Consider the following 17,570-nt stretch of genomic DNA (forward strand, 5'->3'; position numbering starts at 1 on the left):
GTAACTAAGCCATACATCACTAAAAAATAAAAGGGGAAATGTTTTACAGAGAGATGGTAAACTCGTGGATCACTTTATCTCCCAGGTCACTGCAAGTGTTACTACATAAAGACATTTACGTGTGTTTTTCATAGAACCACATGAAAATGTCAACGTTTGATTATTTGACTGTACTAGCTTATTCTCTCTCTCCGCTCCTTTGTCAGTTCAGTATTAGAGATGCTGACTTCCTCAACTTTTTAAATCGTTTAGATCCTTATAAAAAAAGTATTCGACTAACTAATCTTTAATGAATTATATTATCTATGAACAACGGAATAATTAGATTGTCACCCCAATAAAGCACTAATACGTACATTTCAACTATATGTTTACTTGAAAAAAAATAAATCTGCTAATGTAATTGGGGATTACAAGAATCTTGATAAAGATCAACTGGGAGAAGTCAATCTGGCTTCATTTTAAGTGTGATAGCCATGCAAAAATAAAACGATTCTGCTTGATAACTTGTCACTGTAACAAGAGTATACATTCAAAATAGTACTTATTTAAATCAAATTCTCTTACTTCTCTGTAGACAAAAAACTGGTTGGGTGTTTGGTTTTTTTCTTCCTTTTTTAATAGATATTTGATTTCTGCTTCTCTATTAACCAGGAATTCTTTTTATTATTATTTTAGTCTCATATGAAATACTATTTAATGGGAACACGCTGGCGATATTTTCTTTCACAATATTTTTATAGTTTAATTTTTTAATTTGAAGATTTAAGGCCTGATTCTGTCCTCACTCCTGCCAAGATAAATCAGGAACAACTCCACTGAAGTTAATGAATTAACAACCATGTCAATGAAATCACAGTCAGGCCATAAGAAGTTTCATATACACCACAAACATACACTCAACATGCAGGCACAGGATTCAAACGGTAACTCAGAATAACATAACTGAAGCAATTCACCCTGAGAAGAAAATATATTATGTATCTCCGTATACTGGATTTGGCAGCTGTCTGAGCCCTAATTTGTATTCGGATTACTATTTCAAAATAGATCATAAATGATATCACACCAGCCACAATATGCTCTCAAAACTACACCTCTCCCAAGAACCCATCTGAAACCCATGTAAAAATAGGAGTTTTCCTCTATGGCCCTTATTAAGCTAACTTTCTCAAGCCTTTTGTAAAGATCTAGGAGCCTAACGAGTGACAGATGAAATGTTCTTCTATTATCTTTAATTAGCACTGTTACATTATAATTTCACCATTAGTGTTTCTTTAGATTGGAAGCTTTTCATAAAAAGGATCGTTTTAGTTGCTCACATTGCATCCGCATGCAGTGGAACCTCCAATTCTCACTGGCATTACAGCATACAAATTCATGTTAATTCACAAACAAATATACCATAGCCATTAATCCAAAAGCCCATAAAGGAAAGGAGTGTTAACATGACCATGGAGAAATAGAATTCTGTTAAAAATGTATCATCACAATGTTTTAATAAATGAACTAAAAGTAATATAACTTTTTAACTCAAGGCGGAGATGATAAAAAACCCAGACAAATACAAGACTTGCCAAAATTCAGTGCCTACGTTAGGGGCAGGAGAAAGGAAAAGACCAAAAAAGCTAATAATGAAGTATTGCTTCCCCACAGTACTGGTCTGTCTGAGGAGTTCACTGCAGCAGGATAGCGACTAACTGAATAGAGTGGGTGGCTACAGGCAAAAGGTTGGATAAATACAGTTAAATTTAAAAAGTTCGATAAATTTCAATGTTTGGAGGCCATTCTGTACAGTTATCCAGCCTCAGGCAGGGCAACTGCCAGCAGGGGCTGGGAACAATCTCTCCTCCCCTCATGTACAGTTCTGCACCGTTAGCTTGGCACACTGCTGAAGTACTCACTGACAATAACCACCACCACAGAATGCTGGAAAGAAAAATAAATCCAGGGCAAACATGGTGTCACCACAATGGGACTACAACTCTTCCAGAGAATTCAGTCTGGGACATGGCAATGAGCAACTTTTCCAGTGCCAGCTATGGTCTCTCTCCTAAACTCAGATCCCACAGCTATACACTCAACTGGTCATACGGCTGATGGGCACAAAACCTACTGCAGAGCTGGCAGGAGTTCCCGCAGTTGTGCACAGGGAGGATATAACCGTGACTCCCCAGCACTGACCTCGCCTCGGGCGGTCACAGAGGTGCCGTGCTGACAATATCAGCGTCACAGTCCTGAGGGCTCACGTCCTCTCAAAGGCAGCACCAAAGCTGGCAACCAGCCCATACATCAGCACTGCCCTGTCAGTCACGGGACGCAGTCCCAGCACAGTAGTCGGATAGCTCGCTTCAAGGCCCACAAAAGCAGCAACACCTCTGCTGCTGTCCTGCCATGGCCAAGCTCATGAGCAGACTGTGAGCCAGCAGGTCTTGCAGGCCAGAAGTTCCCAAACCTCTTCAAAATAGCAGAGCTGTCCTGGACAATGACAACAGCCTAATGTGCGCACATGTGCGCAGCAACCTCCAAACAAGCAGTTACATGTGTCCACTGACCGGCAGGATCTAACTGCAGAGCCTCCTCGTTTTCACACTTGCTCTGCTGCATCCATAATAGAAGAGTGCAGAACCACCACAGTGGTTCTCCCCTAAACGCGGACAGAGAGTGAATAATCACCAGGACTGGTGGAACGGGATGTGCTAAAAGGAAGAGGGCTGGGGTCCTGATTTGGTGGGGAGAAGTTTATGTAGTGGGAAGGCTGGAAGATGCAAGGGAACTTCACCATGGGATCCGAGTGGGAGATAAAACGGTGGTGGCAAGAGGTGCAGGTACCCGGTCGGAAGTAAAAAGTTCCAAGCTTGCAGTAAGGAGAACATGTGGCAGGAGAATGGGGACAGGAAGTTTTACTCTTCTTTCACATCTGTGTGGCAGAAAAAAAAAATCACAAAGGTAAGGGGCTGACCAGCAGCTGTGAGATTCACTAACTTTTTGAATTCCTCGGGTAGAGAACGAGAGCCAAAATTAAACAGCCAATTCCCAGCCACACTCCTCAGTTGTGCTAGAAAGTTGTGATGCTCATCGTCTTATTTTTGCTGCTTCTGGACATTCTTGGCAGGACAGAATAAGCTTACAGAGGTGGTTATAGAAACCTATTCAATCTTCTCCTTGCTAAAGCTCGACTCTTCTTTCACTTACAATGACCTCCTGCTCCCTCTTCTGCTGGGCACACATTTCTAATCCAATACTCAGAAACGAAAACATCTTTTTATTTATTTCACACTGCAAAAGGTCCAGCCATTTTTCGCCAGACCAGTTATAGCTTCCTTTTATTTTTAGGATTTACAGTTTGTCCTGCACACAGTCTTTGGGAAACACATACCAAACTACGGCAAATCAATAATTCATTTGACCGACAAAAAAATACAGCAGGCTCCCTCTGACTCCTAACTACACATGGACAGACACCAAATAAACCTCTTGATCTGGAGCCATTTAGAGCTCTGTTCTCTGGAAGCCACAAAGTCTCAGAAAGAATATGTTTCCAGGCATAGGTGTTTATATTCTTGCACATCCTTCCTCACAAAATGAACCTTGCATATATTCTAGTCAACCCCTGCATGTAAAAGAAAAGGAAAAATGGACAAGCATTGAGCTGTGTTTTTAATATCAAACACCAACAGTTCTGTCAGACCAGTGAGGCAAATAAGAACAAGAACTGCAGAGCTTTCCCAAGCCCGATGCCTGCATTGCCCTGTAGAAACACCGGGTACGAGCATTTGGACGGACCTCAAGGAGCACATGTTGCAATAACCCAATGTGAGGGGCACAAAGAACTGGCTAAAATACGGAATCAAACGTAGCTGCAACTGCCTTCCCCAACACAGGAGATGAAAATAAACAAACACACTTTTGCTCAAGGAAACCAGCTCAGATGAAATGTATTCACCAGCTACAGAAAGTGACAACCAGTGGGCCTGAGGCAAGCATCATCAGACATTTTGCTTATCCTTATGCTGGTCAAAAGTCACCACTACTGTCTTAAGCAGCTTTTACTATTCCAGATGTGGATGTAAGTTCTGCAAGGATTTTGGTAGGCCCTCTACCCAATGCGAGAGATGGCAAAACTGCTAAGAGATACTGTGAAACGTTGTTAAAAGGAAGAGGAGACTTATCTTGAAAGCTATGGCAAACACAAATATATGCCGGAGGGAATTCAACATAGACAGTTCATACTCTTATGTTCATCAATGATAGCAAATTAAAACTGGTCTTACGCACTCGATGCACAGGACTGGAGTATTTAAAAAAAACTCAATACGTTAAGCGCAGTATATCTCCAGAGAAATTAGGTATTGACTGCATGCCTCAGTGAGTAGAAAATCTACAAAAATCCATAGGAGGCATTGATCCAAATATTACTTTTTAACACTAACTATGTAACAATTTTTTAAATGTACACTGGGTGCAGATATAATTCTCTTTAATTATCAATCCACAAACAAAAAGGTAATACTGTTTATACAGTATGGTCTTTAAAAATGAATATAATGAATACACTCAAATACTACGCTAAAAGTAACAATGCAGTTGTGCCATATGAAATTTGCATCAAAATAAAAAGGGTTTGAATTTAAAAACCCCACATGCTGGTTGCAATGAGAACCAGCCACCAAATACAGGAGTGGTGATGGTGTGGGTCAGATCCTGTGGCAAAGCCCAGCTTGGTTCAAAGTGAACTCTAGACATAGATAGGGGATGTCACTGAGGTCGTGGTGAGTATCTGCAAACACACCCTACAAGTCTGGAAGCCCCCAGGCAGCACTGCAGCACAGAAGAGCCAGCCTGTGGGGCCCCCACACACCAGGTGGAGCACAGGTGAGCCGTGCAAAACTAAAGACAAAACCAGCATGAGGAGCTGAGGCAGGGCAGCTGCTCCCAGCCTTTCCCAGCTCAGGGGGAATTCCTCTTCAGTTCCAGCACAAAGTCAAAGCCGCCAGCACCGTCAGCATACACCGGCACGCACTAAAGTAACTTGTTTGAAGGCAGCACTTTGCCGTCAGCTGCCACAGGAACAGTACATCCGACTTAGCCCTTACCAGAGGCTGTCAGAAGAATACGGACTAATTCAACCACAGAGAAGAGCTACCACGCAGTGGCCGCTGATAGGAAACTTTCTCCATCTCAGTGGACTGCATAACCTCTACACCTGACAAACTCCACGGAGAGCTTGGGGAATAAATAGGCATGCAGCTGGGTTAATCTCTCAATTCAACTAGGGAAACACCAGTGTTGATTTGAATTAGTGGGAAGTCATTGCATCTCATTGGCTTTAGGCAAGGAAGTTATCAGCTTTAAGCATTGCCAAGAGGCACTTTTGAAAGCAACAAAGTCATAGTTTTAAGTTTCAGCATGTGCCTCAAATCGCTGTATATCTTCAGGCGGGTACTTTACGAATAAAGGCAGAACAAGTCAGAATGCTCTCATTTGTCTAGCTCACTACAGCAACTGGTACTATTCAGGGGTTTTGAGGTTTGAGATATATTCACATTGCTACGTACGCTCAGGAAATGCCCTCTGGAAAGGATCTCATTTATGTAAAATAACATTTAAAAATTGGAACTATATTCCAAAAGCATTGAAATAAATATTCCACCCTGAAAAATTGGGTAACACCAGAATGAAGGCTGGCTGTGCAGCTTTAATTTGCCAAAAGTGAAACAGTCTTTAAACACTTTTCAGAAGAGCACCCCACCTCACTTGGTACATGAGACTGCGCTGAGACTCAATCACAAATCAGGAGCACAGGAGACTGACTGTTCAGCAAAGAAGCCCTTTGCCCCAACTGTTGGAAACATCTCCACAGCTCTAAACCTCAAAACAAGAGACGAGACGAGGGAAACCAGCCGCTGTGTTCTGCCATCTGGACCTGTGCAATCTCTGACAGAAGTCGCTGCAGATACATATTTTACCTGGGATGTTGAGACCTGCTGCAAACAGGAAACTGGTAATTTGACCTTAATGGATTCAGGCTGTTAAAAGGTCAGAGCTGGGACATTCAATGTGAATAGTTTGGATTCTCTGCAACATACCAGATACCACATCATGTTCTGCAGGCTTTTTGTGGCGGGAGCATCAGAAAAATCTGCGGATTTTGTTTGTGGTTATTAACAAGCAAAAAATTTTCAAGTGTAAGATGGGGGTAAGCTCCCTCAAGCTATCTTTCTGAATGTTTTGTTTTCTGGAGTCCTCCACTTTTCACCAATTCGATCACAGCTTTAGCTACTTGAGGGGGGAATCTAACCCACAGACTGCAAAAGACAACAACTTAACTCACACTTGCATGTGCACACCCTTTGCCACCCAAGTCTGTAAAACTTCCCTACTCTTTCAAATAAAAGGAATTATCTGTCCTGTAATCACATAGCCATCAACAGACACCTGTCCACTAGACAAACTAGCTGTTTTAACTATACAACTGCCAAATCACAAATACTCCAGCCTCCACCTGTTTCCAGACAGCATCCACATCAAATACTACTACACAGCCACATCGCTCACACTACCAGGAAAAACAGCCAGAGTCAGGTCTCCAGAAAATTCACTGTATACTTGGGAGGGCTACAAGAGTCTGAAACAGATGCCCTCTTCACCACAAAATATTTTTTAGCAGGTGAAATCGTGCAATTGTCTTAGCAGCAAATACTTGACAGTCTTATTTCATTTTTCCTAATGACCAGAGTTAAACGATTGCAGGTTTTAACAGCGCCGGCAAATTATCAAGGCCCTCTACATTACATGGTCAATGGTCCTTTTAATAGAAAAAGCAATAATATACAGTTGTTTGTGCCAACTAAAACTCGTTAGAAAGTATTAGTTTAAGGTAACAGTTCAGCAGCTATTAACAAGCACAAATTTCTACAGTTATCGCTTGTGACACTATGATCCTAGCGAAGCTGGCAGCAGAAAACCATTCCTTTTGTTTTAGAAGATCTTGGGGGTGAAGAGGGAGGGAATAGGGGAAAGAAAAGTTAACAAAAACACTGTTCCGTAGCAAGAGTCAAAGTTTTTCAATAATCACCATTTTTTTCACTAGCATAACATTAGAATTGACTTTTTGTCTTGCTGACATAGCAACTAAGAAAGTTGTGTTGCATTGACCATATTGATTGTGAACAATGCAGCCATCAGTGGGACTTTGCACCATATATTTTCAATATTGAGCTCCCCTTCCCTTTTCCATGGCTCTATGGGTCTGCTATTGGATTTGAACTGCAGTGTAATAAACAGCTAAGGTTTAATTAATGGTAAATGAATACAAGACATAGGTTATGACTTTAACTAATTAGGGAATTGTTGAATTAAGTCTGCCTTGGAATGCAAGGCAGTACAATCAATATCCAATAAAAGGACTATGTATGTAATTTACCTGCAAATGTGTTTCCAATACCATCAAAGTGAGTTTAAATAAGTAAGATATATGAAAGGCTACTGGAAAAAGATTTCAAAAAGTTAACACTTTATGGCTTCAAAAAAGGTTTTTCTCCTTGCAGAAGGAATGTCATCTCGAAATATCCTCTCGTAACACAGATGGTGACACGCAGACACAGCTCTCCCTAAAGGACAGTGCAGACTCGAAACATTTTTCCTTGACAATGCAACATTAGCAAATATTGCCTCTGCCTGTCTACGGAGTATAGCAAACACAAACCAGTACTCCCAACATGAACCAATTAAGTTTAATGGCAAGCTCTTCTTAGGGCGTCTTGGTCCGCCTTCCAGTACCATATGTGCAGCAGCCTTCCAGTTTTAATCATGCTGCCCCCCTTCCCCCCCAGCCCTGGAAAAGCATTCCCAGGTACAAGAAGAGGTCACCACACAAGGGTCTGATCAACCCTGAGCAATCCCCAAGACTACTTCTATTGTATACATCAGCTCACACAGCCTGATTACTCATTCTGTAATCACTCCTCCGAAATAAAAAAAAGAAACCTACCTACTCCCTTGTGGGCATCTACGCTGGTAAACTCTATTGTCCCATTATGGCCCTTCCTAGGATTTTCCTGATACTGTTTGTGGTTCCCATTGGGACAATATCTGTAGGAAAGTCCATAATCTGCAAGATAAACCTGGAAGACATGAACAGACAAATGAATAATGCTTTTGTCCTTTGAAAGTATAACCTTTATAATTAAGTCTTAAGAAACTGATAGGTTAAGGACAGCCTTAGATCTAAATTTTATTAAACCAAATGGTGCCTCAGGATAAAATATGTACAACTTGGGGCTATAACAGCTGCCCTCCCCATTTAAATCCTTCCACTGCTATACTCTTATCTTATTTCAGAGTCGAGCAGAATTTCAGTCTTTTTATTTTGTTCCTAAGCTCTCTCCTCTCCAGGTGGGCATCTAGACATCATAAACTGCAATATGACTTTTATGTATCCTCACGCTGCTTACGGGACCCCTTCCTCTCTTTACTCAAACAGGCACATACACACCCCTGTTCAAATTTTCCATCAGCTGAGACTGTACGATTTCGTAACAGCGGTGCAACTTAAAAGCCAGGGGAAGCGAGAGGCGGGAGCTTCCCCCAGCTGGACTGGGCACAGGGCTCCAGCGCTAACAGGGACCGTGACCACAAGGCTGCTGGGCATTAGCCTAACTGTAGTCTCATCTTCTTCAATGTCACTGTCAGTGACTTCATACTGGCAACAACTATTTAAATATAAAGTGTAAGATAAACCAAACCAAAACAAACTAGGCCCCCCCAACCCAGAAAGCACTCCTAGTAAATCACTCCTGAATTTAAAATAAATTTTAAAAAGGCACAGAGCCAGACTTCACTCTAAGTTACTCTGAAGCAAATCCATGGAGCTAAATCAGTGTAAGAGAAAAAAATTTGGGCCCCCACTGTGTATATTGCAGCAAGCTCATACATTCTGCCACGTTTACCTTTCCATGCTGGCACAGGTGATTTCCCCCCCCCAGATGCTTCACTATAGCTACCTAAATAACCAGAAGGAGGAAGCCCCACAGATCTGCACGACTTATCTGGGAGATGCACTTGCATATTCTTGGGACTTAACTATGAAAGTAGTAACTGACTTTAAACTTCGTCTTGGTCACTTTTATGGTATTTGAAACTGAAAACAGAACAGCTCAGGGGAGCTGACTTTACTTTCTGTTCTTCTGCTGCCTGTCAAGACAAACCCGAACATGCCATACGGCTCCTACGCCTCTATTTCTCTATAGGCATAGTGCATGCAGTACTGCATCCATGTCAGTTCTGCCACTCGCATAATTTAGATTAAGGGCACAAGTCCACTCTATGAAGTTCAGATTAACATGTTCTGCCCTCCAACAGGGATGGACTTAATACATGCACATGGTCAATTACTGCAGTGCAGCTGACAAGCAGTAACTTGTTGAAAGCAGCTGGAATTTAATCACAATCTGTCCACTCCACAATATCCCATAGGTTATTTTCTCACTCTGTCATTTTCACACTCCCACCTGGCCTTTGCCCCTTACATTGACCAGTTCTCACATTAGGTAATTGCTTTTTTTATAAATATCCAAATATAGTACTTTCACTTAAAAGAAAAATAATGCTACAGACTGCTATTATATTGCCAATGGAACTGATCTCTGAGGCAAAAGCTAAACCATCTGAAGGCATACAGAGATCATTTCTACTAAATCATATTATATTATGAAGAAAAACTTTTTCTTATTTGAACCTTAGTTTTGTTTCCTCTATAGCTAAAAAACAGTTTATCCCATAAAAGTCTAAAATAAACTCTTCCGGCACTCACTTGTAATTTTATTATGTCACTCCTGGTAGAGGAAAAACACACAAACAAAAAACCCTCAAGAAAACTTAACGCATTATTTTGTAGCACATTCTGTTGAACTACTGATTCCTGTTTGTGCTCCAGGCAGCTTCAAATCCTGGGATGACTGGTCTCTTGGTTTTACTGTTTCTGCTGCAGGATCTGTGCTTATTTGGAGCGTGTAAGCTGGGATGCAGCGCTCGCTTCCTGCAGGGTGATGGCTTTTAAGATTACCGATGATGTTTTTCACCTGGCAGACTATACAAACTGTGATACAAGATTAAAGACCGTAGGCACATTTAGAAAATCTGGGACAAGGCATAAACTTTGTTGGGTTGACCGATTTGATTTTCTCCTGCATCCGTTCTCCAGCGTATTCCTGGTGCTCTGGTACCTGTCCTAATTGAGTCCACAGTCAGTGTGAGAAAAACTAATTTAAACTACCCTAATATCAAGTTTGGCGAGTCTTCTGCAGCCTTTGTGGGCTGGGAAGGAGAGAGTAGGCTAGAAGGTGTATTCTTCCCAGGCTAAGTGGTACATTTTGGATTTTGTTTGACGATAGATTTCTGACATGTACAGTTGACCAGATACAATAAGATGAAATACAGAGCAGATTTCAACCTTTAAAAATTCAGGCTATGCCTTATATTAAAATGAGATTTTAACTGTTAGAAAAAACAACACACAAAAAGCATCTCTGCCAGTGCTCTGGTTCTGTCTGGGCTGGGAACGCTAGCTTATGTGATAGACACTCCCATATGGCAGCCCAGCCTTGGTGGTCTTTCAAATTATCTTAGCAACAGGGCATCTAGAAAGTAGCCACAAATATTGGCTAGTCAAACTTGAACTACGTAAAAAAGTTATCAGTTATCCTACAGATGAATCACAGTAACTATGTGCTCTTAATTCATTTTTAAGCAACAGATCTGCTTAAAATACCTTCAATAGTAGTATCAGCAGAGCAGTTTTAAATTTATACTGAAAAACCCCTCTAAAAGTGAGAAGTAGCTTCAGGTTATCCTGCCTTGACTGATGGTGGCAAGACCTGCAAACCAAGAAGCAATCACTTCTTAAAGCCACTCACATGCAATTGCAACAACATCTATGATTGTACCACTGTTTGCTCCAGAAGTTGGCTGTGAGTGTCATCGTTCAGCTTACTTCTAGCTGAGCGGTTTACCACTTCCACAACTTTCACATCAGGTTTTTTCCACAAACATGCAACCAATGGTAGCCTCTCAAGGCAAAGGCTCTTGGCCACCAACAAAAATCAATCCCCTTCAGCTTGTACAAAACCAGCAATGCACTGTTACAACCTTGCCACAACCATTATCAGAATGACTACATTATTTTAAATTACCATTAATTTCATTTCATCAATTCTCATTATAACCCTTCCATCATTAAAAAGATATATAGTTCTTCATAGCTAGTTGTCACTTTTTGATAATGTAACACAGCATGCCCTTCCGAATTTGCTCAGACCACGGTGGGTAGGGGTAGTTAACAAATTTGTAGGTTGTTGCAGTTTTTTAAAGGGTACAGGGAGGGGGAAAAGAAGATGATTATTAAAGAATATTGAGAAAAATTAAGTCAGTGTTAGTATGTTTTTCAATACCATAAATATTTTTCATCTGCATGCTTTTTTTAGGAACAACAAAACAAATAAGAACAAAAAGAGAACAAAACATATGCAAAGTATGATAAACAAGACACTTGAAACAAGAAACGGTAACATCGATGATGAAGGTGCAACAGTGACATAAGCCTAGAACAGCTGGGTTTAGCTGTGTTACATTTTGTACACTCCTTCCCACACACTTACTTATTTTAACTCTCTTAGTTTTGTTCAAGTTTCTCTTTTTTTACACATCCCAGACTGCACTAGACTCAGCAGTGCTTAGCATGGTCTGTTATTAATAGATTTTGTTATAGATTAGGAGCCAGATTTCTAAAGTCTTCGCACTTAATTTCATGCAAACATGAATGTGCCCATCTTATTCAAACAAACAGCCACACAGGCACAAATAATTATTTATGTGCACAAGCAACCAGCCGTAGATTCAGCAGTCCTCTTGTCCTTTCTGTGCATGACTCCCTCACAGTGCTTTATATCTGAAGTGCTAAATATCTGCTAAACATATAAAATGCTTACAACTTGTATACGTTATGATACATAACTGCACTGATCTGGGAAGTCATAAGCCTGGCACTTTGGATTCTCCTGGTATTCTCTTTATCTTGAAGTACCCATAGCAGGAGATTTATCGCTGAAAGGATAACAATACAGCGATTTTCTTTGTCCATTTTCTTTCCAGTGGTTCCATTACTAGGCTTACGTAATGCGCTGTAAATAATTAAGTAGATACTTAATTAATAACCGAGGCAGATCGGCTGCTAATGGCCATAGTGCTGTCAACTTCAGTTGGACACCACACTACGAAAAGTCTAAAGGTAGACTGAAGTCCATCTTGGGACAGGAAGTCTGAAGTACAGCGTTTGGGACAGAAATAGCATCTTTCACAAAACAGAAGCCAAGGAAGGAGGAAAGCAGGTTAAACAAAGGAAAGAGGGGAAGAAATCTTCTGTGACTTGTCAGTGGCAAGTCCCAAGGCTGGAATCAATTGGACTCCAAGATATTTGGGCCATTACTACAAAAAGAAATTAAACCAGTGTGAACAGTTCTATCCAAATGTAGCAGTAGGACTGATGAAAGAAAATTAAGGCCATCTGATCGTGAAACTACACCTCAAGTCAGGGGCATAGCCAGCATCCATGAGTTAAAACTCAAGTGTTTCTGTATGGTATCTCTGCATACTGTAGCCTTCTTAAAAACACGGGAAAGAGAACAGAAAAGATTTTCCTTTTTCTCAATTCATCTGCTCTTTAGCATATCTGTCATACTGGACTGAAGAGCAGGAATCAATGATTCATCTCTCAATGAAAACCGGTTTAAAGTTGGAATTGTTTTCACGCATGTTTTTCCGATATGATCAATGCATGAGCTCTGTATCTTCTATGCTGGTCCACTGAAAGCTGGTCTTGAAAGTTAAGATTTTGAAACATTTTTGTATTCTTCTTTTTTCCTTTTCATAGGGATATCTATGATAATCAAGTCAAAGAGTTTTAGTCTGTAACTATCTTGTCTAAGAAACGTTTAAAATCAAAATCAGAACTGAGGCGCAACTGCAATTAAAATTTACAGCTTAAAAATCCAAATAGGCAACTTCCGGTGCAGACTTGAGTCTGCAACACAGCAGCATGTCTGCCCATATATTCCGTGGGGGAAAAAAAAAGAAAACACTACAAGGTAATTGTTTTGAAGAGGCATTCTTCCAAACCTTATTTCATTTATTAAAAACTCTGACTTTAAGCTCTCATCTGGTGACCACTTGTCCCTTTTAATAGTATCACAATTTAAATGAGTTTAATGGATTTGAATTTCTCTTTTAGAGTCTATATCAATAATGCTTATTTTGCTTCATCATACAAACAGTTACTACTACGCGCCAAATTATCTTTAACTCACCGCAATACTGAGACAGTGCTTCACTTGTTCTGTAATTTATAGGTCTGATCACTTCAAGTTTTCTTTCAGGCCTCTCCAAGATTCATGTGCTGTGTACTTCCCTCAGTACATCACTCCTATTCTGTCAGTCATTGTGCTGGGTCCACGTTCAGAAACATATTGACTAGAGAATTGATCTTTTGACCTGTAACTCACTGAATGGCCTCGCTCCCTTCTATTGAATAGATCTGCAGCAAGCTGCTCTTTGAGGTCAGTTGATTCTGATCTTCTAACCATTTCTAAACATCATCTGGAGGTCACAAAGTGACAGGACCTTCACTTTATTTGTTTCTCTGCCTTGCCACAGAAGGTAGGGGAGAGCAGTATGGATTTCACACATTCTTTCAAAAAGGGGACTATGATACTTATTGGCTGTGGTGTAAATTTACCAGGTTAATTTACAGAAGAGAGTGAGAGTAGCAGCAGAAAGTCTAACATAGAAAAACGATCTTTTTTGGAACTACAGGAAGTCAGTGACAAATTTGCACATAAGAGTACACACGAATAGCCACTAAATGACAAAAAAATATGCAAAGTTGAATATAAAGGCACGCATGCTTTTTTGGACAGAGATTTATGCCTCTTCACCAAAGCAGAATATGGAAATATATTTTGAATATATATATTTTTTTATTTTTAAGAAATTAGTTATGGGTTTCTTTTTAAAACGAATTTCTGGAATTAAAGAACACTTCCAATTTATTTTCTCTTAAAATCCTAGACCCTAAAGAGAAAGAACCCACTAGCATAAAATTCTTAACAAAAACTCACCACAGAAATTGTTAGGTCAGAGAGCTTTATTATGCCAACTCCCATTGAAGCTACAGGCCTCTCAGCTGGTATTCCTGAGTTTGAGTTTGCCACTGACTAGATGCTCTCACTCCCTATTTATGAGATTAGGTTGATCACTTTACCTCCCAGTTCCATTGTTTTTAAAAAAACAAGACCAAGGCAATCTAGCTATCCACCAGTTTAGCAGAGAGAGAAGGTTGGACAAAACACTTCACAGACATTTGGTAGCAATAACAGTGTCTGAGGTTTTATCTGAAGTCTCTAAGGTTAGTACGAGATTGCCAAATTAAAATACAGCATCTCCGACAACAGTTTAGAGGATACAGGACAGGATATTCCATATTGTTGTCATATTTAGTCAGTGGTAATGCTCCACAGAGCTTCTTAAAATAGTGTTCTGGTAAATACATAATACATTCAGCTCACCAGCATGTTATAAAGACAGCTTGATTTGTAGAAAAGGCTGTCGCAACATCATGAAGTCTTACACAGGAACTAGACACGTTTGGGATTAGGAAGAAGCAACTTTCATGGCAAAATTACATGCAAATTAATGGCACATGCAAACAGCCAGGACATGACAAATGCAAAATCATCTGTGCAAGTACACATGTACAGTTCTGAATACCTGAATCTGTATGAGAATATTGTCTAGTACTACTCCTAACCCAGGTAAAGGACATTTATTGAAGTATGGGGGCAGACCACATCAGAGCCAACAATTCCAGGGGAAGGATATTCAATTAGTGGTATATGTAGATCTGCCAATTTGAAAGTTTTGGCTGCGGTGTTGGTGAAATTATTCCTTCTTTTCATGTCCCACAAGCCACAGAGCATACATGTTTCAAGATATTGTGCAAGCTGTGTCCGGAAAATAATTTTTATTTGACCAGAAACGGTCGTATTAAGCCATCCGCCCTGCTGTGTAAGCTAAATATAGTACACGTTACCTCAAAATACATTTAGAAGTAATCATCACTCTCTACACGGCTGTAGACTGGTATGGTATAGTTATCAAGGCTTCAGTGAAATCAGCAGACCTGTGGCCACTTGCAGAATTTCTGGGACCCATGACCGGGAAGTTTATCTGAACAATATCTGAAAACTTCTAAGTTTTCTTAAGCATGCAGAAATAAAAGTTTAATTCATACCTTACAAATGCAAGCAAATATTAGAAATTCTCTCCTGTTAGTTCTTCTGAATTAGAATGTGAACTTTGTAAAATGTTTTATAATACAATTTCAGTGGAAAAGAAATTTTACTGAAACAGAATTCTACAGAAAACCTCTCAGCAGTAACATACACTTTGTACGTTTTGAGCTAGGAGCTACTTAAACTGGAATATCTATTGATTTCTTTTATTTAATAGATAAAACTTACGTTATATTTCCACCTAAAACTTCTGTCCAGTAACTCACAAGTATCTTATTTTTAGTCTGTCAATTAATTTACTACTCATGAAAACAAAACACTATATAGCACGATCTTCACGCAGACAACATGAGAAACAAATCAGAAAATCACCCCACAACTGGCTAATTCAAAAGCAGCTGATCAAAGTCAGGTACCTGTCTTAAAATTTTATGACTACTGTAAATGGACACTTCCAAAATTATTTCAATGTGAAAAACTGCAGCATATCTTGCTGTCATAAAAATACACAATAGCCAAGACAAAAAAAGTCATTTGAGTTATGTTAATGGGTTTGGGTAGCAGATCATTTTGCCTCTGAATAGCCTCCTTCTTTGGATTCAGCAGGCTGGTAAAGACAAGAAACTCAGATTATGTACTGGCTGCTACCACTGTCTAAAAACATGGTTGTTTTCAACAGCCATGATAGTTTGAAAACTATGTGTTTTAGAAAGCTGAAAAGTTAAATTTGACCCAACCATTTAACTTGAAACTTGTAAAAAAGCAGATATAGTTCAATGGTTCAACCTTCAATGGCAATGAGCTGTTTTGCAAGATCTGTTTCTTCATCACTGCAGCAGAAAACCAAAAATTGAAAGAAAAGGAGAAGTATTGCTTACAGCTAATTATATTCAAGTGAAGTTAGAGATGTCCTTTTTTCCTAAATGATATTATTTTCCAAGAAAAAGCATACTTAGATTTCATTAACTGAAGAAAAAAAGACCCTGTAAGAGCATGTGAAGTATGACAGGATCAAAAGATTTGTTTCAAAGTGTTTCACCAAAACACTTCAATTTCAAGGCTAGCATTAGGCTTTAGCGTGTTAGAGAGCAGCAACCTTAATCCTACTTACCTGTCACATCCACTACAATGAGCAGGACGTAAGAGTTAGTGGCATGGAAACACAATACATGACAATATTAGAAAGCTGGAACTTCCCAAGAATGAAAATACAACGGGCCACATCCTTCAACTCTACTAATATACTTAAGCTGGCATAACCTAGAACAGCAATCAGGTCCTCTAACTTGCCTTACCTTCTTGATTAGTTTACCCATTCATACCAGTACGCCAGTCAGCAGAGCACAAAGGGAACAAAGCAGAGTTTTGTCCTGCTTCTTTCTCAGACCTTAAGCTCCACAGAACCACTCTCAGATGTGTCGTGAGAGGATGTGAATGTTCATGCATAAACTTCTTTTACTACGTGAATAGTTAATGCAGAACATACATAACTTAAAACTATTAAACAGTTATAAACGCATTAGAGTAACAGTGTATATAAGTAAACACGCTTACCTCGTGTGGATTGGTGTAGCCCAAAAGTAGATTTGCTGCTTTAATGTCACCATGAACATACTCATTTTCATGTATATATTCCAAAGTATCCAACTAGGAAGGAATTTAGAACAGAGAAGAAAACATCATCATCTTCTCCACTCTGCCCCTAACCCTACCACCAAACATTTCTCACTTACACAGTGAAATCAAGGCTTACACAGACTGGGCTGACAAATTTGTTTTGAGTTAGAGCACAAGGACTACCTACTCTGTCCACAGGGTCTGTTCCCACCAGGCACATAGCTGATGGCAAATAATAAACAAGCCATACTTTGCCATGAGGTATCCCCGTGTAACTACCCGTGAGTACCAGCTTCTAAGGTCACAAAGCAAGAATGAAACTAGCACTTTATAAACACTGGAGGAAATGTTGAGAACACCAAGCTCTTAAAAAGAACGTATTCAGTCAGCCCTGAAGGTTTATAATATATTTCATCCTGACAGTTATTATATGACCTGCATTTCATGTCACCATCCCCCTGCATCATCATCCTTCTTCAGCTCCTTACTGAGGTACGATAGCTCTAATTGTTATTAAAAAACACATTTGCACTTGGCAACTCATACAAAGGACAATCTAATCCTGGCTTTTGGAGAGTACAAAGATTGTTACAAGTTTGTCAATTATGT

General features: G+C 39.8%; 1 protein-coding gene across 1 annotated transcript in view; it reads right to left on the bottom strand.

The window, feature by feature from the left end:
• Positions 1 to 17,570, bottom strand: part of VRK2 (vaccinia related kinase 2) — a 46,549-nt gene that overhangs the window by 14,627 nt on the left and 14,352 nt on the right. Inside the window, exons 6-7 of the mRNA XM_009319587.1 lie at positions 16,899 to 16,991; positions 7,994 to 8,126 (exon numbers count right to left, since the gene is read on the bottom strand). Coding sequence (XP_009317862.1) covers positions 7,994 to 8,126; positions 16,899 to 16,991 — 226 coding nt within the window. The remainder of the gene's footprint in view (positions 1 to 7,993; positions 8,127 to 16,898; positions 16,992 to 17,570) is intronic.

Source organism: Pygoscelis adeliae, unplaced genomic scaffold, assembly GCF_000699105.1.
Source record: "Pygoscelis adeliae isolate BGI_AS28 unplaced genomic scaffold, ASM69910v1 Scaffold122, whole genome shotgun sequence".
Classification (NCBI taxonomy): Eukaryota; Metazoa; Chordata; class Aves; order Sphenisciformes; family Spheniscidae; genus Pygoscelis; species Pygoscelis adeliae.